The sequence below is a fragment of the Alligator mississippiensis genome, chromosome 7, assembly GCF_030867095.1.
Source record: "Alligator mississippiensis isolate rAllMis1 chromosome 7, rAllMis1, whole genome shotgun sequence".
In the NCBI taxonomy this organism is placed as follows: Eukaryota; Metazoa; Chordata; order Crocodylia; family Alligatoridae; genus Alligator; species Alligator mississippiensis.
The window spans coordinates 88,970,355-88,998,081 of NC_081830.1; the positions used below are offsets into that span (position 1 = coordinate 88,970,355).

The 27,727-nt window shown below is 46.6% G+C and overlaps 1 protein-coding gene across 3 annotated transcripts in view; it reads right to left on the minus strand.

Moving 5' to 3' along the window:
- The window catches only part of ATP13A3 (ATPase 13A3), an 86,508-nt gene that overhangs the window by 11,987 nt on the left and 46,794 nt on the right, over positions 1-27,727 (minus strand). For all 3 annotated transcript variants that reach the window (XM_019490846.2, XM_014607313.3, XM_059731271.1), the window contains exons 11-30: positions 25,812-25,884; positions 24,723-24,854; positions 24,178-24,357; positions 21,976-22,133; positions 21,089-21,277; positions 18,097-18,158; positions 17,222-17,372; positions 15,831-15,947; positions 14,290-14,307; positions 14,027-14,180; positions 13,811-13,931; positions 12,441-12,565; positions 10,326-10,504; positions 8,665-8,787; positions 8,497-8,576; positions 7,602-7,644; positions 7,386-7,495; positions 5,752-5,848; positions 3,334-3,406; positions 2,194-2,371 (exon numbers count right to left, since the gene is read on the minus strand). In XM_019490846.2, coding sequence (XP_019346391.1) covers positions 2,194-2,371; positions 3,334-3,406; positions 5,752-5,848; positions 7,386-7,495; positions 7,602-7,644; positions 8,497-8,576; positions 8,665-8,787; positions 10,326-10,504; positions 12,441-12,565; positions 13,811-13,931; positions 14,027-14,180; positions 14,290-14,307; positions 15,831-15,947; positions 17,222-17,372; positions 18,097-18,158; positions 21,089-21,277; positions 21,976-22,133; positions 24,178-24,357; positions 24,723-24,854; positions 25,812-25,884 — 2,363 coding nt within the window. The remainder of the gene's footprint in view (positions 1-2,193; positions 2,372-3,333; positions 3,407-5,751; positions 5,849-7,385; positions 7,496-7,601; positions 7,645-8,496; positions 8,577-8,664; positions 8,788-10,325; positions 10,505-12,440; positions 12,566-13,810; positions 13,932-14,026; positions 14,181-14,289; positions 14,308-15,830; positions 15,948-17,221; positions 17,373-18,096; positions 18,159-21,088; positions 21,278-21,975; positions 22,134-24,177; positions 24,358-24,722; positions 24,855-25,811; positions 25,885-27,727) is intronic.

Consider the following 27,727-nt stretch of genomic DNA (forward strand, 5'->3'; position numbering starts at 1 on the left):
TCTAGTAACTTTATGGATAAAGTGGAAATAAGCTTAAAGCCAGGGGCCCTTTGATGGAAACTCAGCTCAGCATCTGCATCTGTAATTCAGGGCTCTCCAGATTCAGCCAACTTGTTCAGCCTAAACTCTACTAACGTTACACCTGCTCTTTGCACGTGGCGATTCCAGACCGGGCTGGTCTGTTCTTTTCCTTTCCACTTTCCCCTGGAAATGACAGCAAATTTGCCTGTGGCTCCTGCGGTTTCATGGGATCCCTGCAGTCATTCCTAATGGGCTCGCAGCACTCCCAAGGAAATTACCTTCATTCCTCAGTGAATGATCTGCAGCCCACGACTGCCCGCACTGCCAGCGCAGGTAAGCAAGACTTTGGCACCTCACCTGCTCCAGCTGTCCAAGGCATAACACTCCTGCTTCCAAACTTGTACTTTCACAGAATCAGGGAAAAGTAGGGCCCTCAGGAAATCATCTAGGTCAGCCCCCTGCTCAAGGCAGGATCACCCCTGCCTAAACTAGCCCAGCCGAGCGTCTCTCCAAGCCGTGCTTGACAACGGAGACTCCACAGCCTCTCTGAGCAGCCTGTTCCAACGGGGAACCACCCTCATGGTAAGAAAGTTCTTCCTATTCTCCAAACTAGATTCCACTCGCCAACATTTAAGACCATTGCTCCTTGTCCCGTCCCCTGCAGCTACAGAAAAAAAGTTTCTCGCCACCCTCTGCGTACCCGCCCTCCAGGCGTTTGAAAACTTAGCAAATCCCTCCTCAGTCTCTCTCTTCCAGACTAAACACATGCTTTTCAGTCCTTCCTTGCAATTTGTGTTTCCCAGACTGCTTTGCCCTTTTGCTGCTCTCCTCTGGACTCTTTCCAGTCTGTCCACGTCCTCCTTGAAGTGTGATGCCCGAAGCTGGAGCCAGCACTCCAGGTGAGGCCTCTGAGCTCTACTCAACACTAGTAAGCGCTGAATAAAGTGGAATACAAAAAACTAGAACACTTGGTTCCAAAATGATACCTTTTATTAGACCAACTGGAAAATGGCAAGAAAACTGTCCAATTTTCTTCCTATTTTCCAGTTAGTCTAATAAAAGATAGCATTTTGGAACCAAGAGTTCTAGTTTTTTGTATGTCTTTTTGTCTCAGACCAACACAGCCACCAGGTACACCCCTGAATAAAGTGGAAGAATCATATTCCTTGATTAACAAGTAACACTTATATTAATACAGCCTACTATGCTGATGGCGCTTTTTTTTTTTGCAACAAGGACACACTACTTGGCTCATATTCACCTTATGATCCACCGTAACCCTCAGGTCCTTCTCTGCAGTACTGCAGCCCAGCCAGTCATTCCCCAATCTATGCTTGGGCATGCAACTGCACTGGTCCAAATGCAGGACTTTGAACTTCTCCTTGCTGAATTTCATCTGACTGGTTTTGGACCATATCTCCAGTGTATTCAGGCCATTCTGGATCCCAGCCCTGCCCTCCAGAGTGTCTGCAATTCCACCCAACTTGGTGTCATCCACAAATTTGCTAAATGTGCACTTGATCCCATGGTCCAAATCTAATGAAGAGATTCAAACTTTAATAGCAAAGGTTGCACCTTAGCCAAAAGGCCAAGAAGCACCAGATTAAAAAGCACTGGACCCAGGACAGACCCCAGAGGTGTGGCCACTTGATATTGCCTCCCAACTGGACAATGAGCCACTGAATACTCCTCACCCTGACAAAACAAAGCCCACTGTCCTTCTTGCCTTCCCTAATCTTGTGAGCGTAACAGGTTGGTTGCGTTTCCCCCAAGGCTGCAGGAGTGAGGTGGAAGCAGCTCTCAGATTCCCAGCTCACTCTGCAGCATCTCAACCCATTTGCCAGTTCTTCCACACTGTGTATCAAGGTCAGTCCTAATGTTTTGTGCAGGTCTCCATATAACTGTCCCATGGGCTGCAAGAAAGAAAGGCCCCACTGTCATTCAGGAGGCAATTGGCAGTACAAAGTGAGATTCCCTCCAAACAAAAATCCTCATTTGACTCCAAAAAGTCAGAAGCCTTTCTCCTCCCACAGCAGACAGCCCCCACGTACCAAGTTCAACACAGTAGTTCAGCACTGCCATTAGCACCCTGGAACTGCCCGTTTCCCAGCTAGGGGTTACGTATTTATCAGCCGCTCCCCTTCAGAGGTGACCACGCTCTTTACAACTTACTCTGAGTCTGGGGTCCAGGACTCATACCAGGGCTGCTGCTTGACCCAAACAAACCCCATGGCTTGGAAAGCAATGCAGATGACCATCTGGGACAGGACTGAGCAGAGAAGTGGACCTGAGATGAGACCTGAGGGTGGCCTTTGTGCAACAAGCTCCTTCCAAGCAGGATTTAAACTCACTGGAGAGAGAGAGAGAGAGAGAGAGAACTGATGATCACCAGCAGGCTTCATGCTTCCAAGAGTCACTTTGCCTGAGTTTTATGGAGCTGGAATGGTCTGCTCATACTTTCTAGATATTTGCATTATGCTAATTTGGTGGGGTAGCTCTGCATTTACAATGCACAACAGCCTGCACTAGATTGCTCCTCAACAGCCTGCTCTCACGCAGACCGGGAAATTGAGCCTCCCACTGATAGGAAGCAACCAAGAGAGCCAGGGAACAGGGGCCAGGGGTCCCAGCAGTGACCCGTCCATACCCGGCTGGTGAATGCGGTGGAAGCTGGGTAAGCCAACCTTCCCACCCTTGTGTGGCGAGTGAGCACCAGCAGTGGCTGCAGGCTGTCTACTTTCACTTGAGGTAGCATGCCACAGTTTCAAGAGCAGTTTTTAATCTTGGGCAATAATTCAACTGGTAGTAACCTGTAAACTAGACTCATTTGCATTTATCATGGGTGAGGACAAACTGATAAGGGCAGACAGCCTGGGTGTGAACGTAATCTGTTGTGCATAAAACTTCAGTGAGTGCAAGCCTTGAGAAAGTACCCATCACACCATCATCATTTGGACAAAAAGTGCCTTCAAGTGTTTCAACCATGTGTTTCCCTAGGTCAAATTTCAGTTTCCCAGGGCTGCCACTCACTCCTGTCATCAGGTCTTTGTGAGATTATATTATGTCACACACCTGAGCTCACCCCAATATAACATTGTGTCCTCCCGTTCAATTTTTTTGATTCATATACTTTGGATAAATGACAATTACCATCGCAGAAAAAATGGTGTTTAACAAGATCCTGACAATAAATTTGAGCTTGCAACACAATTTCTTTCTTTCAAAACTCCAGCAGTTGATAACAGATAAGAAGAAATGGATTAAAGATATGAACAAGAACATAAAAGAGATTATTCAGCACAATATACTCACTAGTAAAGACAACAACCAAAATGATTGCCAGATCGATGAAGAGAAACTGGAAGTCTCCTAAATTGCTTAGGATCTAGAGAGAAACCACAACTGAAACGTTAGCAACTTCTTCACATTTAGAAACATCAGACGATGGATTTGTATGGGATGGTTTGGATAGGGATGATCCTGTCTTAGGCAGGGGGTTGGACTAGATGTAACCTCTGGAGGTCGCTTCCAGTCCTACTTGGTGCTGGATGATGATTATTATGATTACAATAATCATTTTCATCTGTAAATTCTTTCAGATGTACTTTATAAATGGGGGCTCAATCCAGGCATGGGCTGAGCACTCAGAGTCTTTGGGAATCGTAGTTACTGCAAGAGACAAAATGGTGCAGATTCAAAATATAGAGGTTTTTTTAAAGGGGAAGCTGACCTCTGTCCAAATTACTGCATTTACTCAAACACAAGATGAGCTTCCCCACCCCCAACTGACATGGGGAAAAAAGCCCCTTGTCTTATAATCGCATACAAGGAAATCTCACAAAATACATTATCTATCATTAAACTGCTGCTGCAGCATATCCCCAGCAATGTCAACCAACTATGAAGCTGACTGAATGCAGCCACCACTGGTCATGACTATAAAACATACGCTGGGCAAACGTGCTGACGGGAACCTACCGCAAGGGTAGGCCAGTGCATCCCATCTGACTAAGACACTTTTTCAAGTCATGGTGAGCCACAAAACTGCACACCTTTTGACATCATCCTCTCCACTCCTACAGTTGAGCTGCCGCTTTCTATCCCACTTCCAATGATTCCTGTTTTTTCACCAGCCTTAAATGCCTGCCAAACATCATGAAATGGGGCCCCAAACGGTTCACCCAGAATCCCTCTGTCCCACATGATTAGTGTGGCCCCTCCCTCCTCTAGGTGAAGCTGGACCAGGTTGCCCTGAGCCTCATCTGCGTAGAAATCTTTGGAGGATCCCAAGACTTGTGACAAGAACACCTTGTTCCAGTCATGAGTGAGGGCTAATTAGCACGTGGCTCCTTTGTAGGGGTATCTGGAGTACACACACATACTGAGCAGTGCTGAGCTGTGGGGTCACTGTGGCTTGAAATGCTGTTGACTGTGGCAGGGCCCAGCCCAATGAACTATGTGGTAAAATCACAAGTCTTTGCCTCTGGATTAATACCATGCATAGCCCGCACTACATATAAGCAGATGCCAAAGCGCTGTTCAAAAGTGCATCTATGGAGTGAGTACCTGTGCTAAAACTTGCAGCAGTTTCAGAAAGAAGATAACATGCATCAAGTCTGGAGGAGCGAAGTGCATGGTGTGAGGGTACTATATGCAAATTGCTATTGCAGCGTCTAATTTCAGGGTGATATTTCAAATTTGCTCCTCACTTCCATGTGCTCAGGGAGAGCAGGGTCTGACAGTAAGGAGAGGGGGAAGGGCAGCCAGGGGAAAAGCAGAAAGCAAAGGGCTACCTGACCCTCCAGATTTATTTTCCCTTCTGTAGCAGTGGGAGGGGAACAAGGTAAACCTCCGATCATTTGATTCTCTTCCTGGAAAATTATAACAACTTTATAATTTTTCCATATACAGAATCTAATTATTGGAGGGGGTCATCTTATTATCAGGGTCATCTTCTATTCAAGTAAATGCAGGAGCACAACAGTGCAAAGTCCATCTCAGACCCTGAAATTCCTTAAATATCATACACCAAAAAACCCAATCGCACAGGACACTGTTCTAACAAACCTTCACCATAAATCTCCTGGAAAACCAACTCGCATTTCAAATTTGAGGTCACAGATATGAATTACAGGACAGTCAGCACAGAGACTCTCCACCAAGTGCCTTTAAATACAATAATGCAGTCACTGTATACCATTACCTCATTATTCTCTGATGATGTCTCATTATAGACACATCATGTTATTTAAAGTTCTGGTCTTTTCCTAATTGTGGATAATCTGTTATGGTGACTAATGAAAAAGCAAATTGTCACGGGAAGTCTGTGCCTTACCCAGGTAGCTATATGGCTTCCCAATCGCACTAGCACCTGACAGCCTACTCGACCTGCAGTTATTTTATGCCTTTGATAAAGGGCTATGTTTCCCACAAATTCCCATCTACTGAACTACAGGAAGACAAACGTAATACTGTGAATGCTGCGGTCATGTTGCCGTCAAAGGCATGGTGGGAAAGTTTCTAGATGATCACTGCATAAGTTTTCCAGAAAACAAAAAACAAGTAGTACCTTATTATAAGCACCAAGTCATGCCCCCTCCCCACCCCCAGGAAACCCCCAGAAAAAAAAAAAAATCACATTATATTAGTTAGTCAAGGGTTAATTTCCTTGTATGAAACTGTTAGACAAAAATGTAATAACGTTTAAGTGTTATATGGTCAAGTACTCACAGAATACAGTAGGGTAACACTAAAGTACTGGATAATGCTGTACAATGCCATGAACTTAAATACACAGAAGGAAGTTATTAAAGCGGCCCGGCCTTCCCTGTGAAAACAAATACATCCATGTAATAAAAGGCATTAATTACATGCTGGGCAGTAAAATGCTTGCTAATATTAAACACGCGAATGCACACTGTGAAGCATTTTCTGCTAAGTGACAGCAAGGTCAAAGACATGTCAAGAATCTGAAAAGGAAAAAGGAAGAAGATGCATTTCCCAGCTGACTGCAACTGTCAATGTGCCACCTAAATGTAATGAGTAACGTCTGCTCAGTGAGATTTACTTTGGGAAGATTTACCGGACAAGCTATAAGAGCTGTCAAAGTTCAGCGCTGCTCTGAAAAGCATCTGTGGCACATCTGCTCCACAGAACTGCTCCCTGACCCCTGCTCAGGGTCAGACGAGCTGACTGCAGAGAAACAAGTCAGCTTTCACACCTGTTCCTACCCCTGCGAGTTCGGCAGAGCTGGCACCGTGGGGCAGGCTCAACTGGGTTCTGTTCTGGTTCACAAGTCAAAGCTGTCAACCAGCTTCCAATTAGGAACAAAAACTCTTCTCAGCAAGCCCAGCGGGAACCACAGGGTGCAAGCACACAGCGCACAACTCGACTAAGTAGTAAATCACTCAAACTCAGACTAAAAGTTACTCCCTGAAAAACATACAGTAACTTTACTACATGGGAAAGTTAGGTAGAGTGGGCCCAGGTCTGCTCTTAACCAACTCTATCCCAGGCTCGCTGTCTTCTCAATGCAAGCCTGCTCCCACCAGCCAGTGAACAGTTGCTGTAATCGTGCCCACAGTGAGCAGCTAGCTTTGGAGAGCTGGTCATGTGTCTGCTCTTAACTCCAGAATAAAATCCAGGGCAACATTTTCCAAACTAATAACGTTGTGTGTCTGCACACCGGCTTTTCTCAACAGCATAGCTAAGGGCAGAAGCTGTGCACAGAATTTTTACAGTATAACTATGCTCTGGGAGGAAAGTCAGGCCTCCAACCAGCTTTCGACGGATGGAGAGACTTTTAAAAAATACAGACTGAACAAACTTGATCCAGCAATCAAGATATGCATATGAAACCCACAGTGCAATCCTTTGCAGTCGGTCATTCCAAAGAGCAGCAAGTGCTACAGGGTGTGAAGAGGTGGCAGCACAAACCTGGGACTTTGTACTTGAAGTTTGGGAAGCCCAAGAGCATGCATGCAAGACTTGGTGGTTAACTTAAAGCTTCCTGCACACTGAAAAAAATGAGCCCTGATGCTTAATGGCAGCAATTCAAATCGTTCTTAGGCAAGATTATTCAGTAGCTAGAAGACATCTCACAGCTTAAAGGAAGACATTAACTTCACATGGACAAAAAGTTAAAATAAAAAAATTCCATTTTGTAGTGATTTGTTAATGAAGGAAAGAAAACTGTTCAGGCTTGTGACTGATCCTCTCTCGTACCAAATAGGAAGTTACACAGAGCATGCAAAGAAATAACCCTTGCACGGCCTACATTTTGCACTGCTGACTCATGCAATCTTTGCTTTGCCCTTGCACTGGCTTATGGGAAACGTGTAGTTAACTACAACAAGCAGCGTTACCTGATCAGGTTTGGCACGCAGGAGATACTGGGAGTCCTGGAGGTGAACGGCGAAGCCACAGACGCCTCGAGTTCCGACAGCGATATGCCACCGTGCGCTCTCTTCAGGGCCTGCCAGTGAGCATGGAAGAGTTAGAGGGGCTGCTCTACAACAAAGGCTTAGCTCTAAAATTTAAAATAATGTGATGGCAGCACCTTAAAAAAGAAATATACTTACACCACAGTCATTTGCACCATCTCCACACATGCCAACATAGTAACTACAAAAACCAAACAAGTTTCAGCATTCTACTCCATTCCAGAGCCATAACACGTATTGCATTTATCATCACGGACCCTTCTACGCAACTTTGCTTTCCAAGAGCGGTAATGCTATAACAAGGCCTGAGGATCTCTATTATGCAGATGGGGAAACGGAGACAAAATGTGAAGTGGTTTGCCCTAGTTAACTGTAAATCAAAGCCATAGCCAGGACTAGAGCTCGGTTTCTGGCTCCCGTTCTCATACTTAATCTTTCACAGCCAGCTGCCTGCAGGGGTCCAGGGGAGTAGACTTTGTCAACTGAAAGAAGAGATGCTGTTCCACATTTTTTGCACAGTAGCACACGGAGGTCACCCCTAATTTTGGAGGAACCTGTAGCTGAATGGAAACAGTTGCATGAGTAAACTCCCCACTAGACTCATCCCTGCAAAGTAAAAGTTCGTGGCAGCTTGAGACCAGGAGCCAATTTGGCAAAATGTGAACAAACAGGTTTTTATCCCATTAATACTTATTTGTTAAACAAACAGAAAACTCATATGAATTATTCACTAAGCCGAGTAGCCAAAATCAGATATGCTTGTCAGCACAGTTCTTCATAATAACGTCTTGAAAAAGCAGCTGTTTTGAAAGGTCCCGGATTCACAGTTCACCACTAGAGCGCACTGCTTTCCTAGCAGCTCCGCCAACTGCCTTTTGGGCCAGCTCACAAGACAGTGAACTTGTACAGCCTGGCCTTCTTAGTAACACATATGGAACCACATCCAACAGCTAAACGCACAGCCTTTCTTTCACAGGAGACAGTTTTGTAACGTATGAACGCGCCCGGCACAAACGGTCTGTAATTTACTCACTCTACGTTTTGTAAGGCTTCCACCAGCTGTGTTTTCTGATCGGGTGCCATGCGAGCAAACACGGTGCCATGCAACACCAGCTGAAAGAGAGCACAGTTCTCAGCACCGTGACTCACAGCGCAGGATCTGCTCATCATCCGAAAGGCCAATGCCAAGCAAGGGACCAACCTTGGGGACCAAGTCCTGAAAATGCTCCTGTATCACTGCAAAGGACTTCCCATTCATTGCAAAATGGTATTTGGTCATCTGGAGATCCTCATGGCTTTCATGGACCAGTTTTATAGGAATATCCTGTACCAAATCACAAGAAATTCCAATTAATTTAGCCACAGCAGTCAGAATTGTTTTTTATATTTCAAACTGTCCCCAGCTCTATTTTATGCATCTTAAGGGATGTACCTTCAATAAGGGTTACTGAGAATTTTACTACGAGCTAAAAGAAAACTTGTAAGATTAAATCTCATTCATCTGATAACAAAAACTCTGTAATTTAATACATGTTTTGGTTACAGATGCTGAAATATTTTTATAAAAATATTTGGAACGTGCCTTCATAAAAACAGATTTATAAATGTAGACAGGGGGTTAATCATGGCTGCAACACCAATCCATCTCCCAGTGACTTTTCAGCTTGCTTCTAGAGTAACTTTTACCACAACATGGTCTCACCTAATAACCTTTGCCACTGTGAGATACAGGATACGGAGGTGTAGGGACCAGGGTCTTTTCTTTTACCACTGCATGGTATTTTAAAACTTAGAAGCAATATGAAGACACGCAGTCTGCAAAGTGTAGTAGCCCCAGGGCACTAACAATTTCCAAGTCAAAGGTCTCAAGAGGGAGGATGCTGCATTGAAGAGGCAGTTGATAAAGGTTTTTCTCACTGGAGACCAGGGAGAACTTCCTACTGCCTCCAGCGGGAAAACATGCCCTAAAGTAGGCACTTCAACACCGTTCAATGCTCAGGAGCATTTAAGAGCAGTCTCTTTACGAAGGCAACTGCTTGATGCAGATGGGCAGGTATCAATATATTCACCCACCACTACAGTAGATCTGCTCACTCAGCAAATGCCAGCTTCAACTGACTTTAGTTACGGGCTTGAATGCTTATTCAGAGCTTGGAGGATGAGAACAGTACTATCGTTATTACTGTTACGTGTACGCTGTATTAATGGCCTTGGTGTGCTTCCTAGCCACAGCAAGAAGGTGGCTTCTTGTCTGTGGTGGGCCCCCACAACAGCAATCCAAAGAGGGTAAAACGCACATGTTTCTAGAGTGAAAGTGAGACAGCTCCAAATGTTCAATAAATCCAGTGGAGTTCAGTGAAAGAAACAGCCACACCAGCCTGCAGTTACGAGCCAGCACTGTGTTACAAGAAAGGCAGTATCACGCTTTAATTCCAGAACTGCATTCCACTATTTGTCTAGTGGTCAATGAAACAGTTCATTTATACAACCTGCTCAATGCTTTACTAGAATAATTCAAGGAAAGTAAATAAACCCAACAGGAAATCTCATGCTAACATGTAGAGCAGCGATACTCAACCAGGGTGCCACAGCACCCTGTGGTGCTGCACAACGTTAGCACAATTAGGTGTACAAATGGGATTTGTAAGACACCCAGAGATTTCACACAGAAACCTGTAGCTGTGATCTTTCTGAGTTCCTTGCAATCGAAAAAAGCTGCTCTATAATTTTTCTGCATTCAAAAGAGTGAAAACGAAGAGGCGGCACTTCCCAAGGGGTGCCTCACACCTATCCGAGGGCGCCTCGCATCTAAAACGGTTGAGAGCCACTGACCTAGAGGAACAAAACCTATGCTAAAATTACCTCTGAGTTAATGGCTGGTGATGAATTAGTGCATTTTGGGAGAGTATCTGCATAATGCCAGTTTATCCTGGCAGTTTGTCCATCCTTCGGCGGTAGTGCTTCAGCAATAATAACCTTGTCCTGAGGTAGAATCATTCCACAGTCTCTGGCCACAGAGATAGCAGTTAGCATGTTGTCACCTATAAGGAAGTACAATATGAAAATGGTTTAATTAGCATGCATTAAAGGGGAACATTTAAAAACAGCAGCAGCGGTACGTCACCAGCAACATTAGTGACGTTTATATTCATGGAGGAACGCCGTATTTTATGGCCTTATCACTCCTTCCTATTTCTGATGCTGCTTCTAACCCAGAAGCTTCCTTGGAAACAAAACACAACGGACTTCCAAAAATATTGTTTTCAAATGGTTTCAAAGACTAATGTCACCCAAGACCATCATTGTTAAACACTTCTACAGCTATGAAGACCCAGAGTGCATTGGCCTGAAGCGCTGGTGTTTTTGTTGAAATGGGGAACAGGTTGTACACATTTAGGTGGGTGTGCAACTCACTTACAGGCACAGAGGGCAGAGACATCCCTTTAAAAATCTGGAACAAAGTGACTTACGCAAGATCCTAAAAGAAGAAAGCCTGGATGGACTCCCAGCCAATACTCTTACAAAGCACATTTTGGCCCACAGCACTGAATAGTTATGTCTGCCCGCTTTCAGCTATAGCAGTCTTGGCAGCGTATTTCCAGGATCTGGAAACCTTGAAAGTCAAAGCCTCCAGGTTATTTTACAACCAAGTCTTTTTTCAGGAGAGTTGCAGCAGCGTGCTGGTGCGTGGTCCTTTGCGGCACTGAGTGAATCCCTTTGCAAAAGCATCTGCTCCCTCTTTACGCTGTCTAAAAAGAAGTCTAAAGGCATGGCTCCATGCCAGACAATGGCATTCACTCCTGTCCCACCCTGCAGAAATCCCACCCACCCCTGCCTATGACTTCTTTTTTCTTGCATTTCATCCCCTGCTGCTGCCAACAGCTGAAATCCTGCTTGGTTCTGCACGGGGGACACTGCGCCCAGAGGCGAGCATCTTTTTCACATTACTAGAAAGTAACAAGAAAATTGCATCCCTTCCTGAACATTCCCACAAGCAGGACATTTTCCCCCACCCAAGTCCATTCACGAGACTGATTTTTCCTTCACTCGCACTAGCACATTCAGGGTCCCAGGGCCCTCCTGGCTCCTGCTGAAGTACTCTGAACTAAGGGCCACTCCACAGTTACCAAAACGTAAAAGCCACACATGGAAATATTTGCAGAGAAAGGTGAAGACAAAGGGACGTGCCTGCCTTTCACTCTACCTGAAGAAAAGAGAGCAAGGAGGGGTTTTCAGAGGGACACGGCAACAAAAGTGACAAAAACATTGCTTAAGTCCTGCGGCGCCTGACAAGCCTGCCCTGCTGAGCACGACGCTGCAATCGCACCAGCCGCCGAACAAAAGCTTTGTCCCAACCAGCCCTCCTTGGCACTCTTGTTTGTGGGAGGCTGAGGGGGACTTCTCCTCTCGGCCTGCGCGCATCCCTAACTCACACAAGTCACAACAGCCGAATGGGCAAAGTCCAAGCTGGTGACAACTCTCTACATGGATAGAAGGATCACGTCCAACAGGAAATTAAGCCGAACTAATGCACGGTCATATCATTTTCCAAACTGTAGTCCACATCATGCTAACGTGCATTTCCACTGCATCTGTCTCCCAAGGATCTCAACTGTTCTTTGCTGAACCAAGTCTCACACGGTGTGCTCTCTGCTCGGGGGAAACTGAGGCACAGAGATGGTAAATGACTTGTCCCAGACACGCACTGGTCCCGGCTCTGCCACAGAGTCCGTTCCATGCGTTCCCTCTGGACCATGCTTCCTCCCCCCGAATCACACCCACAGAAATATTCTTGCCCTGGTGCGGGCACTCACTGGGCACCAGCGAGTGCACTTGGACCTGGCTCGTCTTCAGACATGGGACAGTCACCGACACTAAAATAACGAATCCCACACAGACCAAAATATTCAAAGCTCTGTGAATCTTCTCACAGTGCAATTAGCTGCTCCCCAAGTATTAGAGTAGCCATGCTCTTACCTGTCACCATGACTGTGCGAATGCTGGCTTTATGCAAGTCCTTAAGCACTGCAGGCGTTTCTTGCTTTAGCTTGTTTTGCATTATAATTAAGCCCAAAAAGCCCATGTTGCTTTCAATGGCATCTCTGCAGCAAAGAGAAAAACACTTTCAGAAAACTAAGTGCTACTCAATGTAGACTATGCTTTTAAACCTTCACTTGTATTTTAATCAACAGGGCAATGTGAAAGATTTTACTTTTAATGACAAGAAAATAGTAATAAGGTTCAGACACACAAGGGATGGAGAGAGACTGCTATATTTTAATTAGCTCCTAAAAAAAAAACTAAGCACAAAAGAGCATAGGTTTTGTTTGTTTTAAATATTGTTGTCTAATTTCTTTAAAAATATTTCCGAAACTAAATTTTGTTCTCAACACTTCTAGCGGTTGAAATCCACTAACATTAGAGACAATTTTAGCTCTGTTTAGAAGTGACAGCTTTGATTACTGTGCAAGCTACCTGGGAAAATAATTACGGGTAAACGGTGCAGGTAATAGATGATGTTCCCAAAGCAAAGGAAGCTTCTTAACACCCACTGTCCCTCTTACTTCCAGGAATTTCTTCTGCCTTTTTAACAACATGGAAGTTTGCAAAAAGGTGTCAGCATCTGCATGTCCTGAAAGCAGCTGCAACTGCCAATTCTTCCACAATCTGGGGCCTGCTACTGCCCTCTCTTACACCAGCTTCACACTAACGTAGCTCCATTAGTCCATGACTGTAAAGCTAGTGTAACAGAGGAGAAAATCAGGTCTCCCTGTCTTCATTGCATGCCTGCATGTCAGGCTGTGGGGGAGAACAATACGCTATCCCAGAGGGGGAGGGTCTCAAGGGGAAACAACAGCAGAAGCAGTTATTATAAGAAGGGAAAATGTAAGAGGAAACAAGTGAAGGAAAGATACAATGCCTGACAAATGATGAATCAAAATGAAATGTTCTCAGAGGGCTTTCCTCTGAAAGGTGTCATTCACAAGTCCCTGACTTGTGAATGACACCTTTTCTTCCTATAATAATATACTTGAAGGAAAGCGAGACCTGTGCCATGTTAACCTAAATCGAACAACAGCACACCATCGCTACGGTGTGCCCTTCAGGATTAGGACTGTTCCACAGCACAGGAAAGCTCATTTGCCTTCGACTTGTGTGTGTATTGTCCAGGTAACCAACAACAGTGCACAGGACTACAGGTGAGGAGACAGAAGGTAACTTGGGTAAAAGCAGAACAAGTAGCCTTCAGGCAAGCCCGGCAGCACAAAGAAAGTTTTGGGGATGATTCGGAGGTACACATTGTCTTTGGCATGTCAGAGCTCCCAACACAAAGTACTCATTCTTACCTATTAATATTCTGGATTTTGTGCCACGTAAATTTTGATTCCAGTTTTCGATGAGCAAGAGCAATAACTCGGAAGCCCTGCTTGGTGTATTCTTCCAAAACACTTTCAAAGTCAACTGGAACTTTAAAAAGAGAGAATCGAGCCCAGAATTACTACAATTTCTCACACCACCTCTGACCTGCATTAAAAAAGACCAAAATCAGCTCGCTCCTTTACCTGTTTCTTGCTTACACAAGCTGGCAATCACCTCCGGGGCACCTTTCACATAAGCATCCATTTTCTTCTCCCCCAGCACTCTCGCTACTACACACATGCGCTGCAAAGCGGAAGAAAAAGGAAACTGGCGCACGATTCCTATCTCGTAAGTGGTCTGCAGAATTGATCCAAGACAACAAGGAAAAGAGGTGGTTACATCTAGATACATACATATCCTTAAAAAGAGGCATCTCCCTTAGGAGAAAGGGGAAGGTCCCACTTACCGGAAGCTCAAACAATTCCTGAAAAATAAAATGAGAAAAGAAATATTAATCTACTACCAGGCTTCATTTCAAAGTTATATTTGCCACAATGTTAGATCCAGTAGATATCAGTAGATACAGTAGATATCAGGTTAGATATCAGTAATACATTTAACTAACACTTGGAACAGCAGCCACATCCACACGGCAGATTTTCTATTTAAACTAGGCTCCACTGTAGTTAGGGCACCAAGAAATCTGACTGTTGGTATCCTGCATCGGAATAACGCCTTTAACCTCAAACAGTCCCAAAGCACTTCACGGTGTCGGCGTTGTACTGATAGTACAAGAACGGTGTAAAAGCAAAATTCGACTCTCCGCTTTGCCAGACTTGCTGCCTGACCCTGTAAAAGTCACCAGCTCCACTCCACGGCTCCGTTTCTCGTCATCTAAAGGTTGATGATGCTTACTACCCCACCGAGGTTACATGAGGCTTGGTCCATGAGTGTTTGAAAGGCACAGACAGGAGGCACTACAAACCTGACAAGTGCTACACCTTATTGCTGAATTCAACACTCTCAGAAATTAAAATGCAGAAACCTTTGATTCCAACAAAGCATGGTCGGAGCTGCACAGCACAGACTCCACTCAAAAGCAAAGGATAAAGGACAAATGACACGCACACTAAGGCTGTACGAAACGGCTATGTTTTGTTTCGGTTTCGGATTCGGCCGTTTCTGAGGACAGCGATTCGTTTCGGTGTTTCGGATCACTGCTCCGTTTCGATTCGGCCAAATCTGTTTCAGAATTTTGATACTGTTTTGGAGATTCGGATCGGCCAGGGAGAGGCAAGCACAGCCGAGCGGCTGCAGGTTCTCCCGAGGCTCCTCTGGCTGTGCCTGCCTCTCCCCGGGCGGGGGGAGCCGCAGGAGAAGCCCTCATGGCTGCCGTGCCTGGCCCCAGCCTCCCGGCACTTTCAAAGGAGGGCTGTGTTGGACGATTCCTGGGCGGCGCCTCTGAAACATCTGAAACATTTCCAAAACTTTTTGGGTGGTTTCATTTAATTTCAGAGATGTTTTGGAGCCTTCTGTTTCATTTCGGACTTGGTGTTTCAGGTGCCAAAACAGGATGAAACACCTCCAAAATGAAACGGCTATAGAAATTTCACACAGCCCTAACACAAACACTCCAAGTGACTGAAAAGGGCAGGGAGAGCCAATTACCAGAGCTAGAATTCAGCCACAACAATAAAAGCAAAGACCCCAAATCTGGAAAGGCATCATGATGTCACGAATGACCAGAGAGGATCAGGGCACCACCACACCGAGTGAAGTTGGCCATCTAAGAGTGAACACTGCGTCTACTGAGTCACCAGCTCTTGCAGCCCCTGATCTGTGCCTTGTGTCTTCCCCCTGAAGCATGAACAGATCCTGACCCTGCTCAGAATTAGGCATGCAGCACCACAATACACAGGAGCACACATCCGTTTTTAACTCCTCTAACACACTGGTGAGAGAAATGCATAAAGAACAGAGGCTTGTATTGGTCCTGAAAGGCAGTACCATGTCTTGATCTGTGGCAGGCTTGGACTCCGGAAGAAGCTGTTTTGGAGGTCGAACCACAGTGGGCATTATTCGGTTGTGAAGGGCCGTTTCCTCTTCAGTCGCTTCTTCAAGAATCTAAAATGAAACCACAGTCTAATTAGCCCTGAATTGTAACTGAGGTTGCATCAGACAGACGACAGCATTATTGGAAACAGCTCCTGCAGTCAGTGTCCCTGGCAATGACCTTTGATTCCTAAAGGTGTAAAATGCCTGTGATTTCCCTCCACAAGCATTAGCTTAAAAAAAAAAAAAAAGAGGATGCACTGTGTGTCTTAGCAACTGGTCATATTCTCCTCCAGAATTAGCAAAAAGTAAATCTGATACTGAAAGCTCTTTCCATTTGAAGAAGCGTTTCCTATGAGACGGACATTTTCAAGAACGCAAGCTTCACAGCCTCCCAGGGCTGGCAGCAACCTTGAAGGTCAAGTTTAATTGCCTGCAAGAATGCAGGCTGTGCTGTTCCTGCACCATCCCTGCTGGTTGCCCAGACTCTTCTTGAACCCCTCCAGAGGAGACCTCACCGCTTCCCTTTGTTCTGCTGGCCTTCTGCTTTAACAGCCGGAAAAAATCCTAAAAACTGATCTAAGATGTGTTTTGCTGTATTTTAGACCCACTGACCCATGTCCTGCCCTGCATGCAAAGAAAAACAGTGTTTCTCCATCCTCTTTATGGCAACTTCCAAATATTTGAAAACTGTCATCGGGTCTCCTCCTTTTCTCCAAACTAACCAAACTAGTTCCTTCAACCTTTCCTCAGACAAATTGCTTTCCAACACCTTCATCCTCTTGACTGCTCACCTATACACCCTTTCCGTTTCTCTACATCTTTCTAAAAATGCACCGCCCAAAACTGGACATAGTATTCCAGCTGAGGCCTACTCAGAGCCAGGGCGATCCTGTCACCTCCGACGTCTTGAATATGTTTCTGTTAAAGTAACCCAAAATGCATTTGCTGCTTTCGTGACAGTCTCACGCTGCCACTTCATCTCACTGTTCACCCCAGATAATTCTCATCATCGCTATATCCCTCAAAACACAGAACTTTTAACTTGCTTCAGCTAAAGGGAACATTCGACATCCCAGTTCTCCAATTTAGCCTCCCAGTCTTGTGCCCTTCGCACGCTGGATCAGTATACTCTCTATTTGTGCATCCAAGTCATTAATAAAAATGCGAAAGACCACGGGCCCGTAGGTGCATTGTGTCATCTACCAGACAACGCTACTTCTCTCCTTGCCGGCTATCGATTTTAAAGCGTGCAGCCTCAGGCACTACACAATGCATCACTTTGTGACATGTCAGACTGCTGCACATAGACACAATGCTCCCTCTGCAAGAAGCAATGAACTTACCCATCCTATGGCTTCAAACATCTTCAAATCCAGCGGATCCCCAGACAGCACTCCTTCAATCTTTGTGAGGGAATGACAAGTGGCCATGCAAGCAACAAACGGAGACTTCACTAAGCCCTCGCTGCACGCTCTCTCTTCCGGCAAAAGGAAGCTGGAACAATGGAGTTATGATACGCTTAGTGCCATCATCACTGATAACGAGCTAATTCAAAACCGTTGTTTAGATTAGCAGCAAAAAATTGACTATACAAGTCACTTGGTGTTTATCCTTTCCACACCACATGGGAAATGGAGTAGGAGTCGAGGCTAGCACGTTCTGTGGGAAATGGGGACCTGGCTCCTTTCGGCTCTACGAACATCTCATTTGAAATGCTCCGATAGTCAGCTCTGATGTAGCCCCGTGCGGCTCGCCTACCCAGCAACACAAACCCGGGTTACCTGAATCCCAGCCGTGCTACCAGCCTAGGCAGCCAGCGATGAAAGGACCAAAATAAGTGCCCCAGCCACGCACATAGGTTGCTTCTATCTGGTTTCTGTACTGTGCTCATCAGTCCGTGGCGCTCCCACCTACATCGTCTGGCTGAGCCACATTTCAGAGCTGGGAGAAAGAGTGCTCTGAATTTCTGGCTGGCTGTAAATCACATGTTGATTTGTTCCTCTTTACAGGTGCTTTTTTGCAAAGCTTCACAAATCCAACATTTCTATTTTATTCATAGGTTTTTATACCCACTCGTCACCATACCATTTCAGCACCAGGCATGTACTTGTCTTCATGTCAATCATATTGTGACAGAGCTATTTGATTTGATTAAGTACCAGACAACAGGACACTCCTCGCTCTCACACACTGCACACAGTAACATTTTGGTCCTTACCGAGCATTTTCCACTCTTTGGATACCCCACAGATCCAAGCCGTCTTCAGTAAGCGTACCAGTCTGCCGACACAAAAATCAATAGGAAAAGAGTGGCTGTTTTACTTCATTTCCACTCACAATGCAAGTGTAACGGTTACTACCACTCCTTTACAAGTACCCTTCACCCCCGCTTGTTGCTTATTGCTGCATTGGGGTTTGCGGGGCAAACACTCCTTTCAAAAACAGAGCCAAGTGGCAGTGTCGCTGCTCGGGGCTAGCAAGGCAGTGACAGCTGTCTGAGCGCACGGAGATGGCCCCTCACCTTCCAGCTCTGCAAGCTCCAACATCCATATTTTTGGGGAGGGGACTTTCTCAAACTCCTGCGTGCAACTCTGAAGCGACAAGACGGCAGAAGGGCAACAGGCCAGCAGTTCATGCTGTGGAGGGAAGGGGCGAGGCAGGGCAGGGCAGGCCCCAACCAGTATGTATTCACTGAGAACAACAGAGCAGCGCTCCCTCTCCTCTGCTCTCTCTTCCCCAACTCTCGAAACACTTTTTCCTCCTTTATATTTTTGTGCAAGTCCTTAAACTGTCTGTGGACACTACCATCCCTGTTTTACAAAGTGTATAAAAAAGCAATTTATAAATTGCTCTTTTTTTATTAAGGGCGCATCTTACGCACATTGATTTGGCTTTTCTTGGGAAATAAAATTAAGTGAGCCTGAGCAAAACCCACCAACAACAGAGCAAACAAACTGGGGCAAAGGACTGGAAGCTCAACTCTGGGAAATTGTAAGGACTAAGTCCCAAACCCCTGACCCTGGCGCTCAGGGAACAAGAACCAGTTCAGCCCTCCCGCAGGCCACGGCTCACGAGGGAGAACCGAGTGGCCAGGACAGGGCTCCATCTACCGCCGGCCTCTGCTTGGATCCTCCCGCCTATGGCCGCCTGTTTCCTGCGGATGCTGTCTGGACAAGGCTCCTGCTATCCTTGGACCGCTCTGCTTTTCCTTGCCTGTGCACCACGACTCTGGATCTGACCGCCCTCGCTGACCCCACTCAGACTTTGACCTTGGCCTCGGGGCTGGGATTGCTGGAACTCAGTCCTCACAGGTATCTGACCCAGCTTGCGGCCTGCCCTTGCTCTGTCTAGCGTGTCAGCCCCGGGCCAGACTCTGACCCGGCTACCCTCCACTAGCGACTCATGCAAACTACCAGCCAGGCTGTCTATGCCTTGGTATGTGACAGCAACGGCCAGAGAGCCACAGGACAGCGACGCGTTATGCAGAAGTGTAGTAACTACGTCAGAATGTAAAATATGTCCGATGCATGTACACAAGTCTGAGAAGTATGGATGAGCTGGAAGTCACAGCCTCTAAAAAGAACTATGATCCAACTGGTATCACACAGACCTGGTGGGACAGCTCTCATGACTGGAAGATCAACACTGAGGGCTACAGGGTTGGGAGAAAAGGTAGTGGTGTTGCCTTGCAGGTCAAAAACACATTCACTTGCTCCCTGCTTCAGGAGGAAGAAGACAGCAGATGAGAATGCACCTGGGTGAAGATGAAAGGTAGACGATACAGCATTGATATAATGGTGGGCTTTGTTATAGGCCAAGTCAGAAAGAGGAGGTGGATGAGGAACTCTTCTAGGAGGTAACAAAATTATTCCGAAGTTATGAGATGGTACTGATGGGAGACCTCACTTTTCCAGACATCCCCTGGAAGAACAATATCTAAAACGCTGAGTTGATTTCTAACTTCCATGCAGGGCATCTTTGTTCCAGACGGTTGAGGATCCAACCAGGGGATCGTCTATTTTGGATCTTGTCCTGACCAGCAGGGAAAAACTGGCGGAAGATGTGGAGGTGATGGGCAACTTGGGAGGAAACCATCAGATTACAACAGAATTCATGATCCCGAGATGGAGAAAGCATAAGGTCAGTGGAACTAAGACGCTAGGTTTCAAAAGGCAAGTTTCACCGGACTCAAGGAGTTATTAGGCATGGTGCCGTGGGAAGACAGACTGAAGGACAAAAGTGGCCAGGAGGGTTGGGAGCGTCTAAAGGGCACAATATTGGAAGCGCAACAAAAAACTGTTCTGACACGCTGGAAGCACAAGAATGGCAAGAGACCAATGTGGCAGCACTAAGATGCCTCAGATGCCAAAGGAAAGCACAGAGGCAATAGAAGGATGGGCAGATCACCAAGGACATGTACGAGGAAACAGCAAGAACCTGCAAGGACAACATCAGGAAGGCAAAGACAAAAAATGCACTGCACCTGGCGAGGGAGGTTGAAGATGACAAGAAGAGGCTCTCTGAGTATGCTGGCCAGAAAAGAAGGACCAAGGAAACTGGATCCTCTATCAACGAGCCAAGGGAACTCTTAATAGAAGATGCAAACAAGGTGAAGCTACTCAACAGGACCTTTGCTTCAGTCTTCCCCAAAAAATATGTTGCAACCAGGTACCTGATAAAGATTATCTGGGTAAGGAAGGGAACAAGCTGAGGATGAGATACAAGAAACAGATCCGAGAGCTTTTGATGGGTCTGAATGAATTCAAGACAGCAGGGCCTGACAGACTTCACCCCAAGGTACCAAAGGAACTAGCAGAGGAGATCTTGGATGCCGTTGGCAACAATATTTACAAAGTTGTGGGAGATGGGCAAGGTACCAGAGGACTGCAAAAAGGGCTAGTGCAGTGCTGGAGTTACATGAGCACATCCTAAGGAAGTCCATTTGCAAGCACCTGGAGGAGGAGGAAAGGCTGATCACAAGCAGCCAGCATGCATTTACTAAGAATAAATCATGTCAAACAAACTCCATCTCCTTTGACAAAGTAACTACTTGGGTGGTGAAGGGAATGCTGTGGCTGTCGTGTATCTGGACTTCAGCAAGGCTTTTGATAAAGCCCCACGTGACCCACTACCCAGGTACCTATTTCTAATACAACACAACACTCCCCAGCCATTGAACACCAGACGTAAATCAATAAAATGTACTCAACCTTGTCAAAACACACAAGATTCAACTGTCCGCAGATATTTATCCTCTGAGGACTGATGCAGAAAATGCCAATTTTTTTCAGGCGTCTCTGTGCATAAACGATGCCAGCAGTCATTGCAGCTGGAAGTGCAGGAGGAACAGTGATGGTGATAATGTCAAGAGACTCGATTATTATTATATGAACTTCAACCTAAAAAAAAAAAAAATCATGCTATTAAGTGAGTAAAAACCAAGTGCTTAAAAGCTTCACCGGCATCTCTCTAGTAAATCAACTTTATTAACTGCTGTACCACGACTGGCAGAAGTGACATTGCAGGTAGCTCCGGCAGTGCTCAAGAAGCAAGCAAAGCTGGCACGTTCCCTTCATATGAGACAAGTCTAGCAGTCGGGCTCTATGACCATTACCCTTTTAACCTTCAAATCTCTTACTCTTTTCCAATGCAGTTGTTAAAAATTAAAATATGAATACATGCACCTGCAGACTCAAGATCTTCATGTCTCAAGATCATTTTGATGAACAGGTGTCAATACAGACCAATTTCTATGCAATGCATTTTGAATAATCCATAACCAAATTGTTCTAGTTCTTGTCTGAGTCAGAATAACCCCAAGCATCACCTTTCTGTTAAAAATGCTTACAAGCACACAATCAAAGTCCGCTCCCTGCCAATATTCCCTTAAACAGGACTGTTTCGCTGAATGCTCTTGCCAATAAGCGTGTTTGCAACAGTATTTGTGAAAAGCAAACAAAGCCAAGAAAGCTTCATTTAAAATCAGACAATAATTGCAGAACGCTGTTTAGCACTAACTCAGTTTCGTTACAAATACTGATCAGTCACCAGGGTTAAAACAAAAGGGCAGCAGATGAAGGGAAAATTAAACTTGTACCTCATTTAAGATGCTGTTGACCACTGTGTAGATAAAGCCAATGCCTGCCACCACCACGAGGGACAACAGAAACATGTAGGCATCTTTGTAGAGTTTGAAGTCAGTTGGCTTTGGATACAGGATGGAACGAATAAGCTGTCCTTTGGAAGTACTAAAGCCTACAATGAAAGGGAGTGCAGTGACACTGGGCGTGCAAGCAGCAGCAATGTCATGCAGTACAGCCACGCTGCTGAGAAAGCCTACGCTAGTTGTGAGAGAACCGCCACGCACCCCCGTGCTCAGCTGGCTCTTCCATGCAAGGTGATCTGTGCAGATCCCACTGGGGGTGCACATGCACCTCACGTGAAGTCACCAGGGCGCACCGTTTCTGGGGCTGATGCTTTGGGCTCCATACAAGGCCTTAGTGGCTGCAGCCCTCCCTGCACCCCGCTGCAATTCAAACGTGGGCTTCTGAAGACTGGGGCTGGAGGGGCCCAACGACCACACCTCAGAGAAGCCATCTCTGAGTGGCGGGCTGCCAGAGAGCTGGAGATTCTCCTGAACGAAACAAACCTCCATCTTTGGGACTCGGTTCCCATCTCTGCTCTGGATCGGCTCCCTCCAGAGCAGGCTACACCTGTGGACACTGTTAGTCAAAGGAAGGACCACACAGAAGACGGGGCAGGGTGGCACCTTGAAGACTACCCTGTTAGCAATCAGAAAGGCACAAGCTTTCGTAGGCTTCAACCTACTTCGCCAGATGCTACGAATGGACTTGCAGAGCGGTGATATGACAGCACAGAGAAGCAGTCCTGTTCTTCACCATGCTACAGCCACGCGGGTCTGCTACAATGGAGTTTTCAAAGCCGTGTGCCCAGGAGAGGATGGGCAGACAGGCTCACTCTTTAACTACAGCTATTTAAAACCTGAGCTGTACTGTTATCTTCCTCATCCTCCACTGGGCACCAGAGCAAGAAGTGGCAAAGAATCGTGGCCAAACAGTGGCAACAGGTAAGGCTTGCTGGCCAACACGCAGAATCTGGTGAGGTTATGAATCAACGGCCACGTGGCTGCCTAGCTCATCTCAACAGAGAAGATGTGACCTCTGGAGCCCATCACTGTCACTGGCCCTACACGCTGAACTTTCCTGTTTAGCAGAAGGAAGAATATTTCTTGCATTTACTTTTCGAATGAGTGCTGTGATGGGGACTAAATTCACCCATTTCAACTAAAAGCACAATACTGATTTGAATCTGAGAAAGTTCCCAACTCTGAAGGTCTGAGGGACGATACTAGCTCTTGGGAAGCCTGCTTTACCAGAAAGCACAATCCACCTTCTTGCGAGGATTTGACTTGCGCAGCTCTGCTAGAGGCAAACGAAGCTCCACGTGGTCATGGAGCACGACACGGAGTCGGAAGGGCTGGTGCACTGAGGAAGCACCTAATGCTGGTATTTGCACAAATCGACTTTCCTGCAGCATCCTGGTAACTTTATACACAAGAGCCATGATGTGCTGCTTGCACACAGTTATACACAGCACCCCTGGAACTAAGACTGTGCTTCACCTGGTTTAACATGGAGTTAAATTAATTATGAACTATGCATAACCCAGCAGAGCAAGTTCTTTTGATTTCTTTTTAAGATGCATTCAAACAGAAACAGCTTTATCTAAGGATTCACTTGAAAGTTGCCTGGGCACAAATGGAAGCATGGTTATGCAACTGCAGTCTCCTCCGAGACAGAGGCATCAGGAATGGCAACGCTAGCTAATCCTGCCTGAAAGCCACCGCCTGTGTCAGCAGAAAGACACAAACAGCATCACTGCTGCTCTCTCCGGTCTCTCTTGTGCAGTGTCCATAGTTCTGAGCCGCAAGGGAAAAATGAGAAGGTCAAAGCCTCAAAGTGCAGCGGACATCGAGTTGAGTCACTCAGTGTAGGACCAATCATGCTGTTGCTGACGTTCATCAGCAAGCCCCATCAGACACAAAGTCTGTCCCAACCAGAACATGTTTCAAAGTCCCTTGATGCTAAGGTTTCATTAATTCCTTGCCGACAAACTGTCCATTACCAAAACACCTATTACAGTGAAACCTAGGAATCCTGTTATTCCATTCTTCAGGGAGCGGGCGTTCAACCCAGGCCAGTTAAACCACAACGTTCAGACAGCAGCAGGTATTACTGTGAGAGTGCGGTATGTAAATGAGCAAAAAACAAACCCGTACCTGTTCTCACGACTGCAGCCTTGACTAGTTCTCCGCTGTAAAACCGCGTTTGAATGACGGTGGTTCCACAGAACAAGGTATGTCGCTTATGGGTTTCTGGACTGTACACTTCATCCCCTGTTGCTTTTGGATCTTCTGCGGGGTTCGGTAGGCTAGTTTTTGTTACAGGAACACTTTCACCTTAAATAAAGAGTCTCTTCAGTTTATGGAAATCCAACACACATAAGCACTTCCCATCCACAGCTCTCAGAGCAGTTTGCACAGTGGCAGTGCCCCCCTTGTGTGGACACGGCAGCAGCCGTTCGCCCAGGACCGACAAAGATGGGACTACGACCCAAGAGTCCTCAATCCCAGTGGCTTGCCGCCCTGCCCTGCTAGGCCTCACATGCCGCAGTCCTGATTTCCAGCCCCCTACTTCTGAGCTCCTGCAAGGCAAACCCTTCTGTTATGGTTAGGCCAGCGTGCTTGCTCTGAGCACAGCACGCCTTACCAGCCAACCTTTCAGCCACACAGTGCAATGACCCAAAATGTCAGCATCACTTTACCTGTTAGCAAGCTTTCATTTACAATGCAAGTACCACTGACAAGTACTGCATCACAGGGCATGATTGTCCCGTTCGATGGAATCAACATGATATCTCCAGGCACAAGGTCAGTGGAAAGGATCTCTTCTCTTTCTGAATGTTAGACATATAGAGGATTAGTCTTAAACTTTCCAATGTAACGACAAAATCACAAATCAGCACCCCTCCCAGAATCCCATATAAAATGCAACACCCATGATCGCAGCCAGGCTATGACCATTATGCTGCTGTTTCTATTATTAATGGTATGGCTTTAAACAAGAAAAAAAAACCCTAGAAAGCAAAGCAATGGATAGTGCCCCACTCCACTGTATGTTTCGCCTCCAAATGTGCAGCTGGATTTAACTTGTCACAGCTAAACAGCTGTAAGAGAAGGGGAAGAGCGCTTGACTCCTTTCTTAAAAGAAACTGATGGCTTTAAACAGGACCACTGATTGTACACAGGCGGATGCCTTGGAAACAAGAATGACCCTACAGCAGCCCAGAGCTTTTGCTCTCCAGGACAGCAGAGCTCACATTAGTAGGGACAGGGCTGCCAAGGATGGGCACACCACAGCCCCTGCTGCCAGTCGCTCTAAGTTACTAATGGGAGCCCCACCGGGACACACTTATCTGTGACCTGGGGGCCAGGAATGAGACACTGCAATGGTAGCTGCATATGAGGAAAGGGGCAACTCAGGGCCACCTAGTCTGGGTTACATTTGATGATGGCTGAGGTAATCTGGAAGGATACCTTCAGGTTGGTCATTTTACTTTATGGCATGGTTTGGAAAGGGTTGATCCTGCCTCAGGCAGAGGTCGGACTAGATGTGACCTGTGGAGCTCCCTACCAGCCCTACTGCTCTAGGAGTGCTATGATTTTCTCTGTTTTAGCTTCACATCTCTCTCTCATCCCAAACAATGAATAAGCAGCTAATGAGCAAAGCAGCACTTAAGAAGTGAAGGCAAGCAGTTCCTTTAACCAGACGGACCCAAGCACAGATCTGCACCGACCCACAAGGAACAGCTGCAGGTTCATCCTTTCAAGCAAAGGCTGCCAGCGCAGCTTACCTTGATTTGCTCGGCTGACCGACACTCTGACAATGCTGTGAGCTGCCACCATATCGTGCAATATAACATATTGCTGGGAAAAGGGAAAAAGCAAATCAGATTAGTTGTACAAATAACCATCTAGGTCCATGCTGCATCACAGAAAAATAAGGTAAGCAATAAGCAGGTAAGCAATAAGGGGCCCTTTGGGCATCAGAGCCAGGGGGCAACAAAGGCGCCAGTCACAGGGCTCAAGTGCCTATACACTAACGCTAGGAGCAAGGGGAGCAAGCACGATGAACCAGCACTCCTGCTTGCAGAAAATACCTACGACTTAGTAGGGCTAACAGAAACCTGGTGGGATCCTTCCCACGACTGGGTGGTACACATTGAGGGTTATACGCTGTACAGAAAGGATAGAGTGGGAAAGGGGGGGGGGGGGCGCTCTATGTCAATGAGCAATATACATCGACCCTCATCGAGATGGAATTGGAGGAGGAGAAAGTAGAAGGCTTGTGGGTTAGGTTACATGGAGGTCAAGGAGAAAGGGATTTGGTGGTAGGGGTCTGCTACAGACCCCCACACCAAGGGGAAGAACTAGATTTTCAAGAAGGGGAGGAAGGAGGACCCAGGCAACTATAGGCCAGTCAGTCTCACCTCCATCCTGGGCAAAGTCTTTGAAAAAATTATCAAGGCTCACATTTGTGAGAGCCCGGCAGGGCAAATTATGCCGAGGGGAAACCATCACGGGTTTGTGGCGGGCAGATCGTGCCTGACCAACCTAGTCTCTTTCTATGACCAGGTTACGAAACGCCTGGACACAGGAGGAGGGGTGGATGTCGTATACTTAGACTTCAGGAAGGCCTTCGATACGGTATCCCACCCCATACTGGTGAACAAGTTAAGAGGCTGTGACTTGGATGACTGCACAGTCCGGTGGGTGGCGAATTGGCTAGAGGGTCGCACCCAAAGAGTCGTGGTAGATGGGTCGGTCTCGACCTGGAAGGGTGTGGGCAGTGGGGTCCCGCAGGGTTCGGTCCTTGGACCGATACTCTTTAATGTCTTCATCAGTGACTTGGACGAGGGAGTCAAATGTACTCTGTCCAAGTTTGCAGATGACACAAAGCTGTGGGGAGAAGTGGACACACCGGAGGGCAGGAAACAGCTGCAAGCAGACCTGGACAGGTTGGACAAGTGGGCAGAAAACAGCAGGATGGAGTTCAACAAGGAGAAATGCAAAGTGCTGCACCTCGGGAGGAAAAATGTCCAGCACACCTACAGCCTAGGGAATGACCTGCTGGGTGGCACGGAAGCGGAAAGTCGCTTGACGCGAGTCGGCAGTGTGATGAAACCATCAGAAAAGCCAATGGCACTTTATCGTGCATCTGCAGATGCATGACGAATAGGTCCAGGGAGGTGATACTTCCCCTCTATCGGGCGCTGGTCAGACCGCAGTTGGAGTACTGCGTGCAGTTCTGGGCGCCACACTTCAAGAAGGATGCGGATAACCTGGAGAGGGTCCAGAGAAGGGCCACTCGTATGGTTAAGGGTTTGCAAGCCAAATCCTATGAGGAGAGACTGGGGCACCTGGACCTTTTCAGCCTCCGCAAGAGAAGGTTGAGAGGCGACCTTGTGGCTGCCTATAAGTTCATCACGGGGGCACAGAAGGGAATTGGTGAGGCTTTACTTGCCAAGGCGCCCCCGGGGGTTACAAGAAGCAATGGCCACAAGCTAGCAGAGAGCAGATTTAGACTGGACATTAGGAAGAACTTCTTTACAGTTCGAGTGGCCAAGGTCTGGAACGGGCTCCCAAGGGAGGTGGTGCTCTCCCCTACCCTGGGGGTCTTCAAGAGGAGGTTAGATGAGTATCTAGCTGGGGTCATCTAGACCCAGCACTCTTTCCTGCTTATGCAGGGGGTCGGACTCGATGATCTATT